This window comes from Pseudochaenichthys georgianus, chromosome 10, assembly GCF_902827115.2.
Source record: "Pseudochaenichthys georgianus chromosome 10, fPseGeo1.2, whole genome shotgun sequence".
Lineage (NCBI taxonomy): Eukaryota > Metazoa > Chordata > Actinopteri > Perciformes > Channichthyidae > Pseudochaenichthys > Pseudochaenichthys georgianus.
The window spans coordinates 35,352,728-35,373,685 of NC_047512.1; the positions used below are offsets into that span (position 1 = coordinate 35,352,728).

Below are 20,958 nucleotides of genomic sequence, written 5' to 3' on the forward strand. Positions count from 1 at the left end.
TCGCGGTATTCCCCACACATTGCCAGTACACTATTACTGTAATATTTACACTTACCCATGTCCAAATGGATCCTTGTTTTTGTCTTTGTATGCTTCTTCTTCAGAAGAGTGGAAGACTTCAGGTTCTGAGGCTCTATCTTCACTGCTGCTAGCGATAAAAATCTCTAGCGAAGTCGGCAACTGTAATTTCTTTTTGCCATTTCCTCTGTCTCTCTCTCTCTCTCTCTCTCTCTCTCTCTCTCTCTCTCTCTCTCTCTCTCTCCTCACAGACGTAAATTGATGGGAGACACGTGGGTTATGTTTTTTTTTACTTGGTGGGTAGGTCCTTAGTGATTTCTCGATGTCCATTCATCATTTCAGACCATCATGGCTGCCGCCCGAGATTTCCTTGACGGACACACGAATCCACCAATCCCACACAGTGTAAAGTCAAGCTGCTTTGAGCGGCCATATTGGCTGCTGTGCCCTGGGCTGCAGTCGAATAGTCCATTTAGCTTAGGAACCTTCCTAACCGAGTGAAATGACCCTCAGTGGCAGCCATGATAAGTGCCGTTCGAATTCTCTAGATGATAGGAAAGGAGGTTTCAAACTTCCTTTATAACCTCCTTTAGCTTAGGAACCACTGGACCTCCCTTGACGAAAAGGAGAAGAGAAAATGCTGCCCCACAATGCCTTGCAGCCGCAGAATTTGCCGTCACACAACAGTCGGCCATTCACGGAAACAACCGATTATGACCGAGAAATTATATCATGAAAGTTACGGTGCTTATTAAGCATTTTAAAACGTATGTGGTAAGTTGCCAAAGTGCTTTGTTTTGAACATTCATCAGTATTATAATAAAAAAGAGAAATATGAACGTTAGTTTTGACTGAAATGATCAAATAAAGTCAACATTTCACAGTGTTTACTGAGCTGTGTGGGGTTTGTTCAACTTTTAAAAGATGTTTGAATGGTGATATCCACGTTAAGGACTAACGTTTATAATAAATACATTTGTATTTATTTTAAGATATTTTCATAGTTCATACAATCATACGTATTGGGATCATTTGTATTAATGTGGACCGGAGGAAGAGGGTGACGAGCATACGTTTCACTTTCCTTTTTTATTTCAATTCCAACTTTGGTCATGAAGAATATGTTTCTCTGTTGTCCAAGTTCATAAAGCATAAAACAACAGCATCAGAGCACGGTTCAGAGTAGGTATGGGTATCGTTAAGGTTTTAACGGTACTACTACTTTTATCGATACCGCTTATCAGTCCGGTCTTTTAACGGTATTCTTATCGGTTCTTTTGAAGAAAAAAAGAGGTAAATTAATTAAACAAATTGTGAACAAAATGAGCATTGCTTTTTATTTAAATTAAATACATAATATTTCACATCAAAAGAAACAACAATGTTTAAACAAATAATATTAAAGGAGAGGTGTCATGGCCATTTCCACTGATCATAATTCCATTGTTGAGGTATACTAAAATAGAAAAATACTGTGCAATTTTCCAAAATCACATTGGTTTCTCAAACAGCATCTCTGTAAAGTATGTGTATTCAGCAGTATTCACTTTCTCCACTAAATGGCTCGCTGCAGCTCTTGCCCCCCCCTTCCCTGTGAGCACAGTGTGCTCCGATTGGTCGGGACGTTGTGAATCGCGCTGAGCTCCGTGGAGGTGTGATTTCCTTGTTTAGCGATACACAGCAAAACACAGCCAAACTCACCCTGAGCACACACAAAGTCACAGCCGAAGTAAAAACAATAAGTGTGGCTTGATATTGAGTAAGAAAAAGGTTGATAAACGCTGTGAGAATGGCTCCACGGATTGGCCCATTTGGTTCCGGGTACCGCATGACCGTATCGCGTCATAGTTCTGGGCGTGGCTACTGGGTGCTTCTACGACACAGCACCCAGGAAGTAAAAAATGGACAATGACGTTTCACCAACGAGGTGTTTTGGGGAGGTATTTTCTGTTTTAGAGTTTTACTTGCTACAGGGTGTACTTTGAGGGTTTTGACTCTGCACACCGCTTACATGCATAAAAACCTTCATAACACACAAGGGGACGGGTAATAACCGGAAAAGCATGACATGTCTCCTTTAAATAATGTGATGACAGAACTGTAAACAGAATGAACATTGCTTTTTATTTACTGAAGAAATACAGTGGCACTGGTACAGAGCAACACTGGTTGGGCATAAAGGTATCCTGCAAAAGGCCTAACAGTTCTTCTGGAGGAAGATTAACATGTTTGCCTTCTCTGGCAGAAGTCGGGACCTCTCCTGGCTAATAGTGTTCCCTGCAGTTGAAAATACTCTCTCGCTAGGGGTGGAGGAGGCTTGGACGCAGAGATATTTTGTTGCAAGGTGTGTAAGGAGGGGCAGAGTAGCTCTCTTTTCCCACCACTACATCACAGGATCTTCAGCCATGGGTACTGGAAGCAGGTGTTTGTAGAGCTCAACCTCTTGGTCAACACGCTCGTTAAGGGTGAGAGACGAGGTGTTATTTTGGGTGGTCACCTGAGAACAGCTCCTCCAAGGCACACTTTGGTTTGAACAATGGATGAGTCTCCTCCATTCCCTCTACTTCAGACTGCTCCTCCTGCTCTGTGTCTGTCTGCCATGGTGTTGCTTCTGTCACATTGGCCTCAACAGTTGCCTTCCTCCTTAGCCTGTCCCAGGTGGCATCACTCACCAGCCTTCCTTTAAATCTGGGGTCCATTGTTGTGGCCTCATGCAGAAAGGCTTGAATATCCTCCCCTTGATATCGTCCAGAGAGGTTTCCCCATACCCTCTTTGATGCTTGAAACTAGGGATGGGTACCGAGCCCCGGTATTAAACGGGCCCCGGGGCTGAATTATTAAAGACCGTAGTACCGTTAAGCTCCGACGTTATCGGTCTTTTTATCGGTACTGGAGACATGTAAAAAATATGTCATGTGTATTATTGCTACACAAACATTATATTGCATTTTACTGCAACTAAGCGCTCTGTGGTGTGGTTAAACTTTACCCGTCTCGCTCGTTGCCTAAAGTGCAATAAGAGTTTAGCATGTAAGGGCGCTAACACGAGCAATTTGTCTAAACATCTTGCAAAAGTGCTCCACATTCAGACGGAGAAATGCACCGTTTTCGACTGTCTTTCTAATAGCTCTATAGCCCCTTCCACGAGTAGCGTTTCCACGTCAGGTGTTATGTATGCTAGCAGCGACACACGGAGCTAACTCAATGATACAAACATGGGTTAATGATTAGAGGTAACTGAGTTACCGTACTTTTCGGACTATAAGCCGCAGCAGCTAAATTGTCCGTCTGTCTTGCTCTCGTTCTGTCTCTCGGTTCCACTTTTGATTTGGCGCGCTACCTGTCTCACTCTTTTCCGGCCTTCAGCTTTTCCTGCTGGAGCCCGCCGCTTAAAGGTGGCGGGCGCGGACCGGTCATAGAGCCCATAGTGTTAAAGGTGGTTAATTTTACCTGTAAAATCCATAGATTTAGGAGGTTCCCTAGTGGCCGTTAGCTGTACAAAAAAAATGGGGGAAAAAGTCGCGGCTTATAGTCCGAAAAATACGGTATTTATTTTGTTAAAGTTTCAGCTATTCTGTTTACAGTTCTGTCATCAGATTATTTAATACGATTAGTTAAAACGTTGTTGTTTCTTTTGATGTTAAATATTATGTATTTAATTTAAATAAAAAGCAATGTTAGTTTTGTTCACAATTTGTTTATTTTCATTTAATCGTTTATTTGAATAGGGAAAATGCACATTAATGAACACTTTAGACAAATAATGCTTCAAGTGTAAATATGCCGGATTTTTAGCTTAGTCCCTGACATACAAGATATAGTTAGTTTACCTCATTTTTTTCTCCAAAAGAACCGATAAAAGTACCGTTAAAAGACCGGACTGATAAGCGGGATCGATAAAAGTAGTAGTACCGTTAAAACCTTAACGATACCCATCCCTACTTGAAACAAAGGTTGTGTCCTCATGTTTCAAAGTTAAGTGGTCCTCAAGTTTTTGGAGGATGGGTATCATTTGTCCACAGGTGGCATCTTTTTCATAAGACACACAAATTGTGGATGTATACAGGATCTTCATGAGCTTGACAAACTCCTCAGCCTTATGAAAGTCCTCATCCTTCAGGCGGTCCAGGTTGTCCTTTGTCAAAGCCTTTCGCAGTCGTGGATCCAAAGCTGCAGTCTGGATCGCTGGAAACTGCTCCATAAATCTCTCTATCATCAAATAGAGGGAATTCCACCTGGGGGGTATACTACGAAGCAGGATTTTCGCTTAGCCGGCTAACTTCAGGGAAAACTCGGGGTTTCCGGTCCTACGAAGCTGGTTCTCTTTTTAGCAGGCTAGATCTCCATGGTAACTTATGCTTAGCGGCTAACCTGGCCGGGACCAGGTTAGGTTGCAGGCTAAGAGCTCAACTCAGTGAAAGCACTCCCTGCTGACCAATCAGAGCTCAGTGTGCGGAGTTTAAAGCGATCAAGTCATATTACAGGAGAAAGGAAATACAGAAAAGCTGCCGTTGCAGGAAAGACGGCCGGCAAAAATCACCGACTGTGAACGTGAACATTAATAGAATATCACCTCCCATCTTCAGAGCAATCTGACTATTATAACATAAGCGTTAAGAAAGCTTACTTAAATATCTGCCACAACACAAGTAATCGGATCAGAGTAACATTAAGTACAGGCGTGGCATATCACATCATAATGTATCATATATTTCCTTATCTGAGTCAGCTGAGCCGTATCTGGCCGTGCAACACTCAGTGTCACATACTGTATGCAGAAGTATTATTTTAACAACACATTAAGTTGACGAAACACTCGAGACAAATGTAATTAAAGTCAGATCCACTCGTGTCTTAGACGGGGCAGTGATATCATAAACCTTGCAGGTGCAACTATGTGGCTTTTATCCTGGATAAAGTGTTTAAGTCATGAATGTTTAACATCTTCATATTTGTCTAATTATATAGTTGACTTTTCATTCAGGAAGTATGACGCTGCGCTGTCAGTACGCTTGTCCATGTTTGTGATTGTTCGAATGCTCCAAATACCACCCCTTTCATGTGAACGCACACCTAACACGGCTGGCTTGAGCGATCCACTTGATAACCCGTGTCGTAGTACCTTTTAGCGAGAGCGCGTATGTTTTGGATTAGGCCAACCGGCTAACTCAAACATATCCAGGTTAGGTTGAACCAACTTCGTAGTACAGGCCTCTGGTCTTGACATCCAGGATCAAGGAGTGTTGTGGAAGGCCTGAAACAAAAACAACTTACATGTAAGTACTGGACACTTGAAAATTGAATTAAATTGTTAAATTTGGGAATTTCTAAATAATAGTTTCTTACCAAGGAGCTGCTGCTTTTCCTTCAAGATGGTAGCTGACATCGAGGATCTCTTGAAACAGACAACCACTGCTCTGATTCTGGCTGCCCATTTATCAATAGCAGCCACTGTGTAGATTTTCTGTGCTGCCAGATTTAAAGTATGCGCAATGCATCCTATTTTCAGGATGTGCAGCTTCTTCATGGCAACATCCATATTACCAGCATTGTCAACAGTCACAGCTACAATCTTGCTTGGTTCTATCGCAAAGTCTTCCAGGATCTCCTCTGCAACTACTTCACCGGTTTGTGATTTGTACACTGCTCTTGTGTGGAGGACCTTCTGTTTTAAGATGCCCTGGATTGTGTAGTGCACTGTTACAGTGAGGTAGTGGTCCTGGCTGAGACTGGTCCACCCATCTGATGTGATGGCAAGCTTGGGCACGTCCTTTATCTCACTGATCACATTGGCCTTTTCTATACCATACCAGGTAGGAATTAATGTATCACTGATACATGGTTCTCAGCACGAAACCGATGGACTGTCCACTCCAAGTAGGGAATGAGTCCTTACCTCAAGTGAAGGAGTTCAAGTATCTCGGGGTCTTGTTCTCGAGTGAGGGAACAATGGAGCGTGAGATGGGCCGGAGAATCGGAGCAGCGGGAGCGGTACTGCAGTCGCTTTACCGCACCGTTGTGACGAAAAGGGAGCTGAGCCAGAAGGCAAAGCTCTCTGTCTACAGGGCCATTTTCGTTCCTACCCTCACCTATGGTCATGAAGGATGGGTCATGACCGAAAGAACGAGATCGCGGATACAAGCGGCCGAGATGGGTTTTCTCCGCAGGGTGGCTGGTGTCTCCCTTAGGGATAAGGTGAGAAGTTCGGTCACCCGGGAGGGACTCGGGAGTTGAGCCGCTCCTCCTTCGCGTCGAAAGGAGCCAGTTGAGGTGGTTCGTGCACCTAGTTAGGATGCCACCTGGGCGCCTCCCTAGGGAGGTGTTCCAGGCACGTCCAGCTGGGAAGAGACCAAGGGGTAGACCTAGGACCAGGTGGAGGGATTATATCTCTTCGCTGGCCTGGGAGCGCCTTGGGATCCCCCAGTCAGAGCTGGTTGATGTCGCCAGGGAAAAGAAAGTTTGGGACTCTCTGCTGGAACTGCTACCCCCACGACCCGACCACGGATAAGCGGGAGAAGATGGATGGATGGATGGATGAGGTAACTCCTGGAAGGAGGGCTATATTTGGGGTTGAGTGCCTTGCACATTTCCCTGCAGTAAAGGAAGTAAAAATGCTTTTGGATTAAAAGACATATACGGAATGTTTCTTTGTCTACTATTATTTATACTGTGTGTAAGAAAAGCACAACTTTGTATTTTGAAGAAATAACATATAGAAAGTGTTCAAAAAAAATGAATCAGTCTATTATTGAGTTATTGTGTTTAGAGTGATGCGAATAACATACTACTACTTTATCCTAATAATTAATACAACTCAATTTTGACAAAGTGTTACCTGAAGCCCTTGGAATCCACTGTTGCAAAGGGGTGTAGGCCTTTCACTATGAACATGGTCACGGCCAAGTGGCAAGCATTCAGACTCTCCTCAGTCATCCTCCCACTAGCTGCTAGTGCTAACAGGAACGGGGTTTGGGCTTGTATATGTCTTGGACCACTGACGGTGAGAGTGGTGGGTTGTTTCATTGTAGCTGAAACTTTAACAAAATAAATAACTCAGTTAACTCTAAATCATTAACCCATGTTTGTATAATGTAGTTAACTCGGTGTGTTGCTGCTAGCATACATAACATACCTGACGTGGAAACGTTACTCGTGGATGGGGCAATGGAAAGGCTGTCAAACGGTGCATTTCTCTGTCTGGATGTGGTGCACTTTAGCTAAATGTTTGGACAGATTGCTCGTGTTACCGCCCTTACATGCGAAAGGTTTATTGCACTTTTGGCAACGAGCATTGTCCACATCGAGACGGGTAAAATATAACCAAACCTTGGAGTGCTTAGTTCTCTCCGCCGTGTGTGTGTTGCTGCATGTAGGGAGATCGAAAATACACCATAGACGATCTTTTTTGGTCTTTTTGCATGTTAGAAACGGAGTTGGCAAAACTAAAACGGCAATATAATGTTTATGTAGCAATGAGACATATTTTTTACATGTCTCCAGTACTGATAAAAATACCATAATATCTGTAACTTTTGAGGAAGTTAGTCAGAAATAGCTTCTCCTTTATATAGCAGGGGTGTCAAAGTGTATAAGTCTGCGATTGCGCATTTCTACTACTATATAACTTGTAATACATATAGCTTTTAGTTTGACTTCAATTTAAGGGAATAATATAGTTTTTAGGAAACTCACTTCCATTTAACGTATGCTTAATGAGCTAAAAATAGTTCCTGTAATATAACCATGGCTGTACAGAGTGAATTTCATGAGTTATACAATAAAACTATTTTTCTAGAATGTACATTGCCGTTAAAATTGATGAATGAAGTGTAAATAACAAGGTAATGTTCAGTATGGCAGAAAATCTGTTACCTGTAACTGGGACGGATGTGACACCTTTTTTTAATAAATTGTAATAAAATATGATTGTTATTCAAATGGTTATGAAACAAACAAAAAAAACTGGCGTGCAGCAGAATTGAATCAAACCTCAGATAGACCTATAAAATGTATGATTTGTGTTTTTGCATAACACAGTGCTGCGGTATTAGCACAGGTGCAGTTTTAACCACAGCCTGATAGCTAATCATAGAGCAAAACCCGCATGATAACTAGTCCTCGACCTCTGTGTACAGAAAGAGTGCAGCCTTGTCAAATTCAGTGCTTCCTCTGTGGATGCCACTGGCCAAAATGGCTGCCACAGTGAAGCTGTAGTTCATGGGCCCCACTGTGCTTCATCATGTCCACTGGGGATACAAATGTACTACACACAGACTTCAGGAGGCATTAGCAGAACTTGTGAACAGTATTGTATGTCAATTTACACATGTTCAGAGTCTTACTTTTAGCTTTAGCCTGTTGTTTATAACTGATGCTGTGTCTCAATTCTAACACTTTTCTAAGTACACTGCCATTTTGCACACTGTGAACGTGCAGTGTGTGATTCAAAGGAAGTGATGATTGCCACATTTAGCTAGCTAGCTAGCAACATTAGGGTTCGCGGCACAAAATCATTACAGACTCAACGATGGCTTATTTTACACAACAATATAGTTATATGTTTCTTTTTAATAGTGAAAAAAAACAAATGTATAGCTTTTATTTGTTTAGTGGCATTATAGCAGTTGGCATTAAGCATGGAAGCAGAGGGAAAGTTTACGAAATATGCTTGCTCACATTTCTTAAACTTAATTTATAACATAATGTATTTCGAAATAGTTTATGCCAGCAAGTCTTTTTCAGTTTTGGTTTGTCTAAGCTTTAAACAAACCTGATCCTCAGTCTGAATTAAAAGTGTTAGCAGATGTCGTTTTAAGCTCAGCCATGCCAGCTATTTCCCACTGATTCATGTCTTTGTCTTAAGCTAGGCTTATAGTATCTCTTGTAGCCTACAGTTAAAAAGGTTACTTCCAAAACTGCTCTTTTTATCTTCCTACCAAGGAAACATTATTATATCCTGCAAACAAATAAAAAGTGTTTATGTTGTAGATTAAAATGTCCCTACACAGTATAGACTTCCATTAAACACCATAGTTTAAAAAAAAGCATGCATTACCTCACATTTGGTGTGTTTCCCCGTTTCCGTCAGGTGATCAGGAGGCTGCAGGGGCTGGACGAGGTGTTGCCCCGCCTGGACCTTCACTCTGCCGCTCGACACTTCGCCTCCATCCAGCGCTGGAAGGCCAAGAGAGAGGTGGCTTGTCCACGCAAAGGTACCACACACAGTTTAGTTGATACTAAAAGTGCAAAAAACATGCATACAGATGTAGCACCTCATTTCGGACGTCCCTACCGCAGTGGGGCCGTGATCGGCACGGAGTCGATCCTCGCTGAAAGGAAAACCCCCGCATGACTTGATATGCCCCCTTGATAAATTATAATGAAACCAGCTGCAATGGATCATGGATCCACCAGGGGGAGCAGTGATTAAAAAGCTGCCACACTGGAACTCATGTGAAATAAACAGCTGATAGATCTACAGGTAGGGCTGCTCGATTATGAAAAGAAATGTGAACAGTATGTTTTTAACAGTTGATTACCTCGAACTTTAAGTAGAATTCAACTGAAAAACCAATAAAAAATAAATATATATTTGAAAAAATAAGTAATAATAAAAAAATAATCGTTTTATTTCGATTACGTTGTTTTCGTGATCGTTGCAAGCCATAATCGTAATTGGGATTAAAATACGATTTAATTGAGCAGCCCTATCTACAGGTATCTGATATAGCGGCCCTTTGTTAAGATCCATATGTCACGGATAGGATCATATTCTGTGCTAAATAAGAGACATGTGTTGTTTTGTAAATACAAAACATCACATGTTGCAGTGCATGACATTAAGGATTTTCGGAGATGGCCCTGTGGCAGGCTTGGATTTTCGTCATTTTAGGGGCAAGGCCATTGTGTCACACATTTTTTCAGGGCGGAAAGGGCACATGCCAGGGCACAAAGTTCATTGAGGGAAACATTTGTATTTGGAGCTTACAAATAAATAACTTCACTTTTTAATGACAAAAAACAAATCGCTTTTTTAATATCAATAATCGTATCATCATATAGGCCTTAGTATTACCGTATATAAAATGAAATACTTTACTTTGAATAATTAGTGTTTGGTATGTTTTCCATCTACTACTCCCATTCACAAATCCGAAATTAAATCAAAAATTCTATTAATATGTAACAAATATATTCCATTTCAGAGCAGAAGAAACAGCCTTCAAGGGTCAAACTCTGCACATACATCATTCAGCAGTGCACAGTGAAGCTCCAAACCACCAGTGAGATGTACAAACCACAGACTGTCTGTGTCATGACGAATACAGTCGCTGCTTTAATTCTGTCTTTAGGACGTTGTTGTGAGTTTGGACGGAGCAGCTACAACGTTAGTTTAGCCTGATCGATCCAATCTCCATTCACAAAACACACATTTTGTTTTTCGCATGCCGTCTTGTCTGCAGACTTGTCAAAGCATTAAAGCATGGTTTTTACTAACCGTTATCAGTATTTAGTTACTTCGGTATCATTTTGAAACGTGTATTACAATTAAATCACGATAAAATAGGTTAATTTGGTCGTAGTTGGTTTCCACCACAGTATTTACATGGAGATACGCCCCGCCCCCTCTCCAGCGCGTCCCGTTTGAATGACAGGAGTAAACACAGCTGACAGCCACAGTGAAACTCCAGCGGTTAGAGCAATGTGAGTATTCGCATCGCGTCCGTTGTGAACGCAGCATAATGCAGTTCAGAAACCACTGTTCTGACAACTTTTAACAGTGCGAGGGGCCCAAAGGCCATGGTGGCCGTAGGACGTACAATTATTTGTGGGGCATAACGGCCAGACCGAGGGGCTACGACGGCCATGGCCGCCGTGAAAATCCCACCATGCCCTGTGGGCCATTTAAGCTAATTTACAGATGGCCCTGAGCCTAATAGAGATTGCCCTGAAAAATGCGCGCGGACGAAATGAAGGATTTGGGGGGCCTCCCCCTAGAACATTTAGATTTTTGCAGGTCTTAGATGCTGTCTGGTGCATTCTCTAGACTGAATTATAAGATTAACCACCACAATATTATATTATACAATTTCAATGTTATTCGTAATTTCACTTGTTTGTTTGTTCTTGTTTGTGTTTGCTCACTTGCATGCCCTGCATAGCTATAAGAAATACTTAAGTTGTTGGTCAAGACACTTTCCATCTGATGAAGGCAAATGCCTTCCCAGATGTAAAAAGTAGAAAACATTACATTCAGCTATAACTGCCAAAACAAACATTATTTACACTATTATGGCCCCTGTTAAAAATGTTTGTAATGTTATCTACTGTAAGTTGGTCGAACGAATGCCTCCTCATCCGGAAGCTGACCGAGCAGACCTGAGCAGCAGTCGAGAGGAGCCGAGTGCATCCGCGAAGCACACAAAATGGCCGGCTTCCCGTTAGCCGGCAAATCTAAATCTCTTCGGTCAAAATGTCCGGTCAAAATAATTTCCCTTTAGCGCAATACCGCTTCAGTTGCGCCACTTATGTGACAGACAAGAAGAGTATGTGACTGACAAGAATATTCAATTCTAATGTCTAATACTTAATGTGGAGAAAGAGATGTCCTGTATGGGTTGATTGTGCGTTGATCTGTTGGTAATGCCTCGGGGTTCCGGTGGGCATGTAAACAAATGCATAATGCTGCGCTATACTTTGTGGCCTCACCCAGTTGCATAGCGACACTTATTGTTTAGGTGTCTTTTTAATAAGCAGGTAGTCATATCATTAGCTAGAACTATCTGGATCTGATCGATATGGACATAAACGCGAGTGAAGTCTAATCTGACGGGAGAGAGAGAGATCAGCTGCTGCTGACGAGTCGACACGCAGCTCTGCATATTTTAATGACCTCTCAAACTACCTAAACTAGTTATATATATGTTTAGTTTTACTGTCGGGTCACTCATTACTGGATCCGCGAGCTGCATGATACTGGCATAATAGATTGCCCGATCGGGCAACCAGCAGGTGAGGCTTCATTGCCCGAGCTAAATACTAGATGGCCCCGGGCCATCGGGCAGTCGTTAATGTTGAGCCCTGCATGTTGTTTAATCCACGTTGGCGTACTACAACAACAATGGGTTTGTTTTTTCCTCAGGAAATGCAGCTCAAACATACGATTTTTAATCATCATATCACCTCGTCATATCACCACGGGCAAACAATCATATTTACAGTGTTATTAGTTTACTGTATTCAGGGTGTCCGCGGGGTCTTAAAAAGTATTAAAAGTTGATAAATCAATTTCACGAAAATTAAGGCTATTAAAAAGTATTAAAAAGTATTAAACTGCATGTTCCAAGGTATTAAGAAGGTCCACAGTAACGACAACATGAAACACCCTTTAATTTACTGAAACAACATGTCGGGAAACCCCCTCAAGGTGGCCCCATGCATAGCGTGCCATAAAATGCTGCTTCTTATTTTAAGTTTCGTTGCCTTGCTCCGCTCTGTGGGGGGGGGGGGGGGTTGTTTATCTGCTGGTGGACTACCTGAGAGATATACAGCAGGAGAACACGCCGTCCACTGCTGAGAATAATCAGAAGGGCAACCATGACAACCATGCTCCGGGGTCTTCTTCGCTGCTTTTGGTGTATTTTGTGGCGGCAGCAGCGCCACTTACAGGCCTGGCATATGTACTACAGCGTTTCCAGCATTTCCAGCGGTCGAGTGTGAACGGACGCGTAAATGAATGGAATGCGTGTGAACGGAAGACTTTTTTGCGTTTGCGTATGCGTTTTACTGTATTTACCTCGTGGGGCCGGGGTCTAAGCCAAACTATATCCGGTCACAGAGATCTGCTATTTTAAAGTAAGGTCAACACATATCGACCCTAAATATAGTCTATATTAAGAACGAGAAAAGTCTTAACATATATATCGTTTTTTGTAAACATATGACAAATGTGTGAGGGTGATGACGTTAGAGCATCGTCCTATGTGCCGGGCTTAGCCCCGGACAGCCCCAGCCCAATTTAACCCCTGGGTATTTGTGAGGGAGCTCCTATATGGCATTACCCCGCTGAAGCTCACCAAAGTTTAATATATTTCAAAGTTTTGTCAATTGTTTTGTTTATTGGTCAAATACTGGTTTCGAATGGTTTCTGAGGAGTTTTACTGGAATGAAAGAGCACAGAGTACAGAAGCAACAAAGCAGCATCGACTGCATTAAACCTGACCTTCACAGAGAGGTTGCAGTTCATGTGGAGAGGAGGCTTCAGTAGTCTGTCTGCACTCTGTTTAGTTGTCTTACAATCAATATAGTAAATGTGAGGTAAAGTGTGTCGCCAATGTAACCGGTTAGAACTCGAAGTTGCGATGAGGTCTTAAAATGTATGGAAAGGGTCTTAAAAAAGGTCTTAAAAGGTATTACATTTGACTTCAGGATTCCTGCATATACCCTGGTATTATTAGTGTTTAATATTACTGCAATAACAATCACACATTGAGTTCATTGTTGTGCAATGATAAAATCTGACCGTTGTTTTTTTAAATAGTCTGAATGAAACTCGGCAGTTCTCAGGTGATCAGCTGATCAGCTGTGTGTGACTCTTTGTTTACAAAATACAATCTGTACCTTTAGGAGCAATGTCTAACATGTGTAATTAACTTGTGAGTGTGTGAGGCCATTATGCCTAAATAAAGGTACTCAAGCTTTATTCTATTTTCAAGTTTGTCTTCAAAAAGATGAGTTTGTTTACGTGAGGGCAGATCTGTTGGCGGTATCACCTGCCGTCGAGAAAACCCTCTCGCTGGGGACTGAGACTGACTCTGATGTGATTGAGCATGTTTGACGTGTTACCACTAGCATACCGCACCGCTGTCGAACAACGCCGACACACCGTCCTCGTCCGATCCACAACTCGCACCCCATCATTGTTGTAGTCCACAGGGAACCCGAAATGTTCCCACACACCTGATTTAAAAGAAGCAGGTGGGTCTTCTAGCTCCTGTGTGTTGTGTGAACTCGCCGTAGCTACTAACTGTTTTCTTCATGTATTGTGTTCGTTTGTGTGTTTTGTTCTTGTTCTTCATTTGTTATTTACGGGCGGCTGGCTTTTAGGCGCAATACCGCCCCTGGATTATATATAGTGTAATACTGCCCTGAGTGATAGACTTTTTCCCACTCGTAAAAAAGGCGTATTCGCCGTGTGACTGCATAATATCCAAATAAAGCAGGTTAATATATTAAATTGCATACATTTTATTTTAGTAAACACTGAAAACGGGTCCCCACAGACCCAAACAGCACTCAAAGGTTAAAGGTAGCATATAATATAATAGTTTTATTTTTTGAAAGTACCCTCATCCTAAAAAAAGTTGGAGACCCCATGTTATAGAACGATACATTGACAATTTTAAGCTTGGCCTACCATTTTATTGGAGCGATGAGGAACAGGTGGGGCTTTGAAAAGGCCCACCTGTTCAAAGTGGGGAATGACAGAAAAAGTTTGAGAACCACTGTGCTACATCCACCCATTTTATACCAGAGAAACTTTCATAACAGCGTTTTGATGTCAAACAGCATGAAACACATTAATAAACAATTAACTACGGCACTCTGGAAACAAGTACTAGGGTTGAGAAGTGTTATTTAATTTAATCTGGGCTTCGTATGATTAAAAGCAACACGATCATCTACCAGACGTCGTTGGGGAGAAAATCAGCGACGTAAACGGTGACATCATGACGCAGCAGCTGCGCGGCACCAGTCGGGCTCTGGGCGGTGTGAAGAAAACGGGGGCTGAAAAGAAAAAACGGGTCCGAACCAGAAAAGTGGGAACCGCGTTGATGTGAAAGGGGCATGATAAGTAGGGTTGGGTCCAACATTTTGATTCCAACGGCATCATTTAGAAATGTGAATTTCGGTTCCGCTTTTCGATGCCTGAGGAAATGTTTCTCTCCGTAGCCTACTTCATGACTGCAGCGGGGCGGGAAATGTAGCGTTGTACCTACACTTCCTACAGCGTAACCTGAGACCAGGGCCGGCCCGTCGCACTGGCGTTATAGATGATCGCCTAGGGCGCCAGATCTGTGAAGGCGCTGCGCTGACAGCTCTGGGAGGAAAAAATATTTTTTTGACCGTTGGTGCTCATCCTAATTTTTGGCCTTGATGTAACAACATTCATAATTAAGTAAATGTAACACCCTTTTCACCCCGGTTACAATTTTCATTTCCCCTGTACGATGGGCGCTGTAAGTGATGAAAATGGGGGATGTTAGCTTATCTGGCAACCGCAGCTCACAGCCACAGTGCGAGTGAGCGAGGGAGAAAGGGAGGGCGCTGTTGTTATTAGCATCTGGTGCTAGCTGTTCTAACGGAAGAAGAAGATGTTTCTACAATGATGTGGAGGGAGAGTCCTCTCCAGTCAGACTGAGGCTGATAACTTCAAGCTCAGTGAGGTAAGGACTCGGAGTGTTAGATAGTTCACTTTAGTCTAAGTTAGCTCAGTGGGTCTCAAACGTTTTGATCACAATTTATGTAAACACATATTTCCAAAGCACTCTTTTATAATTATTGGGATAAAACAGGTTTGAAATCATTCCAATGTATACTATAGGGACAGTAAACCAGACATATCGTTTTTAAACTGGAGAGATACAAAAAATATGCATAAATATAAAATAGTAAAATAAGATATGAATGACCAACAAAATAAAATAGGTTACATGTATTTGTTATTGGCTATGGTAGGTTATTGGTTATGCTCACATACTTATTTAATTATTCAAATGTAAACCGATCTTTTTCATATGGGTGTTTAGAGTTGTACCCCCTAGATCTAGTCTCTAGTAATTCTGCTTAAAGTGCACCAGATTGAAGCATTTTACTTCAAAATGTTCAAACATTTCTTCCCGGTATGCCTGAGAAGGCAGATGCTTGTTTTTCTCAAAAAGAACTGTTCTTTAAAAGTTGGACTGTTGCACTGTTGTAGCTTCAGTGGTTCTCAGGTTACAGTTACATAGCAGTGAATATAAACAGACTGATTAATGTGAATATTACTGTAAACTAACCTGTGTAAAAGTTTCTCGAATAAATGTAATTTTTTTGGTGGAAGAAGCATGTATAATTTTTTTACCCTGCCCCTCAAAGAATCGGAATCGAGAACCGTTAAGAACCGGAATCGAAAAGTAGAATCGGAATCGGAATCGTGGAAATTCAAACGATACCCAACCCTAATGATAAGCACCGTCTTTTCCTGTTCACACCGCAGCGGAGCCGGCTCTAAGCACCAAAAACCGGTGCTTACCAAGCACCAAAAGATTGTCGGTCTGTTCACACCGCAGCGGAGCCAGCTCTAAGCACCGAAAACCAGTGCACCAAAAAATTGTCGTTCTAGATTAGCAAGAACCGCATACGTCACACTTACGTCGGAGGGGGGCGAGATTAACCTGAGCTAACAGTTTATGGCGAGTACGGCAAATAAAAGTTGTAACAAGCAGTAGCACTGAGCAAAGTGACTAGAACGCAACCACACACTTGTTAAAAAAAACACACTTTATAAAGTCAGGCAACACTAACCAGGTTTCGTGTGATTCTTGTTATTTGTACCTTTTGTACCTTACTTTGACCATCTGTTCGCCGTCATTGATCATTGTGGAGGGCAGGCAGACGTTTTGTTTTGTATTATAGCAGCTATGGGATGGAATCAATACATGGGCTGCACAGGTTGTCATGTCCGACTATCACAAGTAGAATCATAATGAAAAATAAGCCGGTAAAATGTGCCTGTAGAAAACGGTTTATGCCACAATAGGATAGCTTCGGTTGCTATGCTAACATCACACATTTTATACCAGAGAAACTTTCATAACAGCGTTGTGATGCCAAACAGCGTCAATTCATACTGAAACATATTCACTTATGGGGAATTGGGGATATGTATCAGCTGCTTGTGTGACAGTCAGACAGTGAAGACTTTACAGCGGCCACTCCCGTGTGAGTTAACAGGAGAATAAACTCCGGTGGAAGAGCAGCGCTGCAGCGGTCGGTAAATGCCGCTGAAACACATTAATAAACAATGAACCACGGCACTCTGGATATAAGGTTATAAGGTTGTAGAAGTCGTTTAATTTAATGTGGCTTCGTATGATTAAAACAATCATCGACCCGACGCAGTCCCCCATTGTTGTCGTTATGAGCGCCGTTGGGTAGAAAATCAGCGACGTAAGCGGTGACGTCATGACGCAGCCGCGGCAGCACCAGTCGGGCTCTGGGCGGTGTGAACAAAACGGGGGCTGAAAAGAAAAAACGGTTCCGAACCAGAAGAGCGCAAGCACGGAGCTATAACGGGAACAGCGTTGGTGTGAAAGGGTGACAAGCTGATAAGTCAACTACTACTGTCAGGGAACATACTGTGTGAACCAAGGCCTAAACAAAGACCAAAGGTTACCCAGTTAGCTGTCTTTGTGTATTGCAACCAGGGAGAGCAGTGATGGACGCTGCCACAATGGAACTCATATGAAATAAACAGCTGATTCCTCACACACACAGTAGCCTGTTGTTTCTATGCATAAAATAGTGAGAAGCATGCCTCTGATTAATTATTATATAACTTATACGGGAGGTGAAAATAACTATATTGTAGAATACAGAAGAATTGTGATGCTGTGGCTTTATCTGAAAACTGACAGCATAATTACATTTATGGCACGGGACACACATATTTATATAGATATGTTGGCGCATCAGAAATACGTTGATAGTGAAAGTGCAGTCGGATTCTCAAAGCACCGCAGTCTCTTCTCCTAAATCCTTTTGAATTCTTCTATCTACTATTTGTTAACCCTGAAAGGGTCTGTGGGCCATCGGTGTGACAAAGCTCTCCCATCCCCCTTCTTCTCCAGCATTGCTGGTACAGGTCTTTATAAATGGTATAAAACAATTAAAACATAGCAAGCTGAGGCTGTGAAAATGTTTTTAATATTATTGCCATAACAAACATAAATTCAGTTCATTCACAAATGTTGTGCAACGACAAAATCAGACAGTTATACTTAAAATGGTCTGGCTTTAATACAAATTAAATACTGTAGGCTCGACAGCCCCCCTCAAGGTGATCAACACATGCAGGGCAGCATTGCCGGTCTGAAAGGGTCTCTGGAAATATCAAACATTTAATTAAAGTTTTAAAAGCAGTGACAGGTTAAAATCAGAGGTGGAAGAAGTATTCCGATTATTTACCTAGGTAAAAATACGTGTTAAAGGTAAATGTCCTGCATTCAAAATTGTCAATTGCCCAAGTGAAAAGTATTATCATCTGAAAGTAAAATGAATCATTATGTTATTAGTATTAAATACATATGTGACCTGCTCTATCGAAATCAGTCACATTGACCCGAAGACACATTTTGAGTTGTATACACTGCTGGAAAGAGGATATTCCTAGCTTTCTAATGATATCAGGATTGTTTTTGTACTCCAAATATTAAGCAAAATATGTCACATTATATAATGACTGTCACCGAGTCATCATTTTGAGAAAAAGGCCTTCAAAGTTTTCTCTTCTCTGGAATCCATCGATCTGATTGATTATTAGTGGAGCAAATGATCAAAATACTACGGAGGGAAGATATTTTCGTTTGGAGGGGAAGCTCGCGAGTGTGTGTGTATACTGTGCGTGTGTGCGTTTGTGTGTATTATTGTGTTTGTTTCCCGGGGAAAACACTCACGAGAAACACCGGCTGTTGTTATGCCTGCTGTGACGTTAAGTTACTCCGTTCTCCGCTTGTAATTATGCCGTCACAAGCTTCAAAGTTGTATTTATCATCTGAATTTACCGAAACAAGTTTAATATTCTGAAAGCCAAGACTTTGTTTAATTGAAATCAGATGAAAACAAACTGTAACGGACCTTGCCGTGTTATCTATGATTACTATACTCTTACATTCATAATTTCAGCCGGAGGGAGGGGGGGCGGCGCTGCGGAAGAGCAGATTTTCATATTCTGAAAGCCAAGACTTTGTTTGTTTAAAATCAAACAAAACACCCGAACCCCGAAAAAATTGTTTTTTACGTAAATCCACGTTTATTTTTAAATGAGCCGTTGCGACTTCCGACTGATTTCGATAGAGCGGGTCACATATAAGTATTTGTTCAACTTATATTTAGAAATACTCCGTTGTAATTATTGATGCATAAATGTGTTCATCCATTCAATGTGGCATCTGCTATAGTGGGGTTGATGTATGATATTACTTAATAATACAATACATTATATAATACATGATAATGTATACGTTGATTTACTTCGTTCTACTGTACTGTGTACACCACAACAATATTACAAAATATATACTGCATATTAAAGCAAACTATTGTAAAGGTAAAAGTATGAGCATAAAAAATAAAGAAGTGTAAACATTTACATTATTATAATTATTATTTAATATATAAAGACTATATATTATTGAATTACAATCAAGATATTAAGATTAGATATACTTTATTTGATCTAAAATATTGATGTGTTTTCGTTATAGTGGCCTGTGAAAACCATAACAAATAAGTGATTAAATGCTACAGTATTCAGCAAACACAACTGCAGAGCTGCAAACATTGCAAACAAACTAAGGCCTACAACACCCAGTTGTCTTTGGCTGCGGCCCCACGAGGACGAAAACGGCTAAACGCATAGGATTAACGCAAACGCAATCGCAAACGGCTTCCGTCCACATGCAATAATTATCTGGATAGTGTCTGCCCACACGAGACCGCTCCGTTTAGCTCCAACCGCTGGAGAAGCTGCAGTACATATGCCGAGCCTGTACGTGGCGCTGTAACTTCCTCCACAAAAGCAGCGAAGAAGCATGGTTGTCATGGTTGCCCTTCTGTTTATTCTCCGCGGTGGGGGCCGAGGGAACCGGGCAGAGTTTTTCGCCAGTCAGCGTGTATTAAAGTTGAAATCTTCCGGACACAATTATAAAAGTGCCGGTCAAAGGTCTTCTTTGTTATTTATTGAGCTTTAAAACAAATGAATAACGACTCTATATAATATAATGATAAAATACACGGAGCCCTCTTTTTCCTCCCTCTCTTCAGACAGCGTCAGTGTCTGTCTCATGCAGCAGCTCATCCAGTAATGAGTGACCCGGCCGACAGTAAAAATAAACATTGTTATAACTAGTTTAGGGAGTTTGAGAGGTAATTAAAATAGCTAAGGGTGATGATCTGACTTGAAGTGTGTGTTTTGCTGCAGCGGGAGGAGCTGCAGGGGAGCAGAGCTGCGTGTCTCCGTCCTGTCAGATTAGACTTCACTCGCGAGAGAAAGATAAATAATCTGAATTCAGGGTGCAGTTTACTTTGACGCGGGGGTGAGCAGCAGAGGTGGGGAGAGGCGGGGCTATTGCCTCATCATTATTGCTGTAGATGTTGCACAAACAACTGTAGCATGGTCAATAGCGTCCGGAGCACGATAGCAACTCTGCGATCCGCCATTGTTGTTGTTGTTGGTGGCGAAACACTTCAGCACTGGCGCGGGGTAAGCGGAGGTGAGCAGAAGAGGTGGGGAGAGGCGGGGCTATTGCGCAATCACTATCAGTGATCTGAAAATGTCCGTATAGGGCGCACACACGGAGCCGTTTGACCCCCCAGAGAGCTGCGTATGCCTTTCTATCCACCTTGGGACCCGTTGTCGTTTCCTCAGTCGTTTAGTGCCATATTCGGTCGTCCTCGTGGGGCCGAACGGTCTATATGACACTAAACAGTAACGCAAACGACCGAATTCGTCCTCGTGGGGCCGCAGCCTTTGTGTATTTGTGAATGAAGCGTGGGTGTAACGGTATCCGTATTCGTCCCGTACCGTCACGGTTCGGACGGCACATGCAGTCACACAGCGAATACGCCTTTTGTGGGGAAAAAAGTCTGTCATTCAGGGCAGTATTACACTATATATAA

The 20,958-nt window shown here is 42.0% G+C and overlaps 1 protein-coding gene and 1 non-coding gene across 3 annotated transcripts in view; both read left to right on the forward strand.

Annotated features, from left to right (window-relative positions):
- The window catches only part of polr1a (RNA polymerase I subunit A), a 105,101-nt gene that overhangs the window by 54,250 nt on the left and 29,893 nt on the right, over nucleotides 1-20,958 (forward strand). For both annotated transcript variants that reach the window (XM_034092922.1, XM_071204670.1), the window contains exon 25: nucleotides 9,107-9,230. In XM_034092922.1, the coding sequence (XP_033948813.1) occupies nucleotides 9,107-9,230 (124 nt within the window). The remainder of the gene's footprint in view (nucleotides 1-9,106; nucleotides 9,231-20,958) is intronic.
- LOC117454496 (small nucleolar RNA SNORA5) lies at nucleotides 8,160-8,293 on the forward strand. The gene has a single exon (XR_004553002.1). It is a non-coding gene; the product is annotated as a small nucleolar RNA SNORA5 (small nucleolar RNA).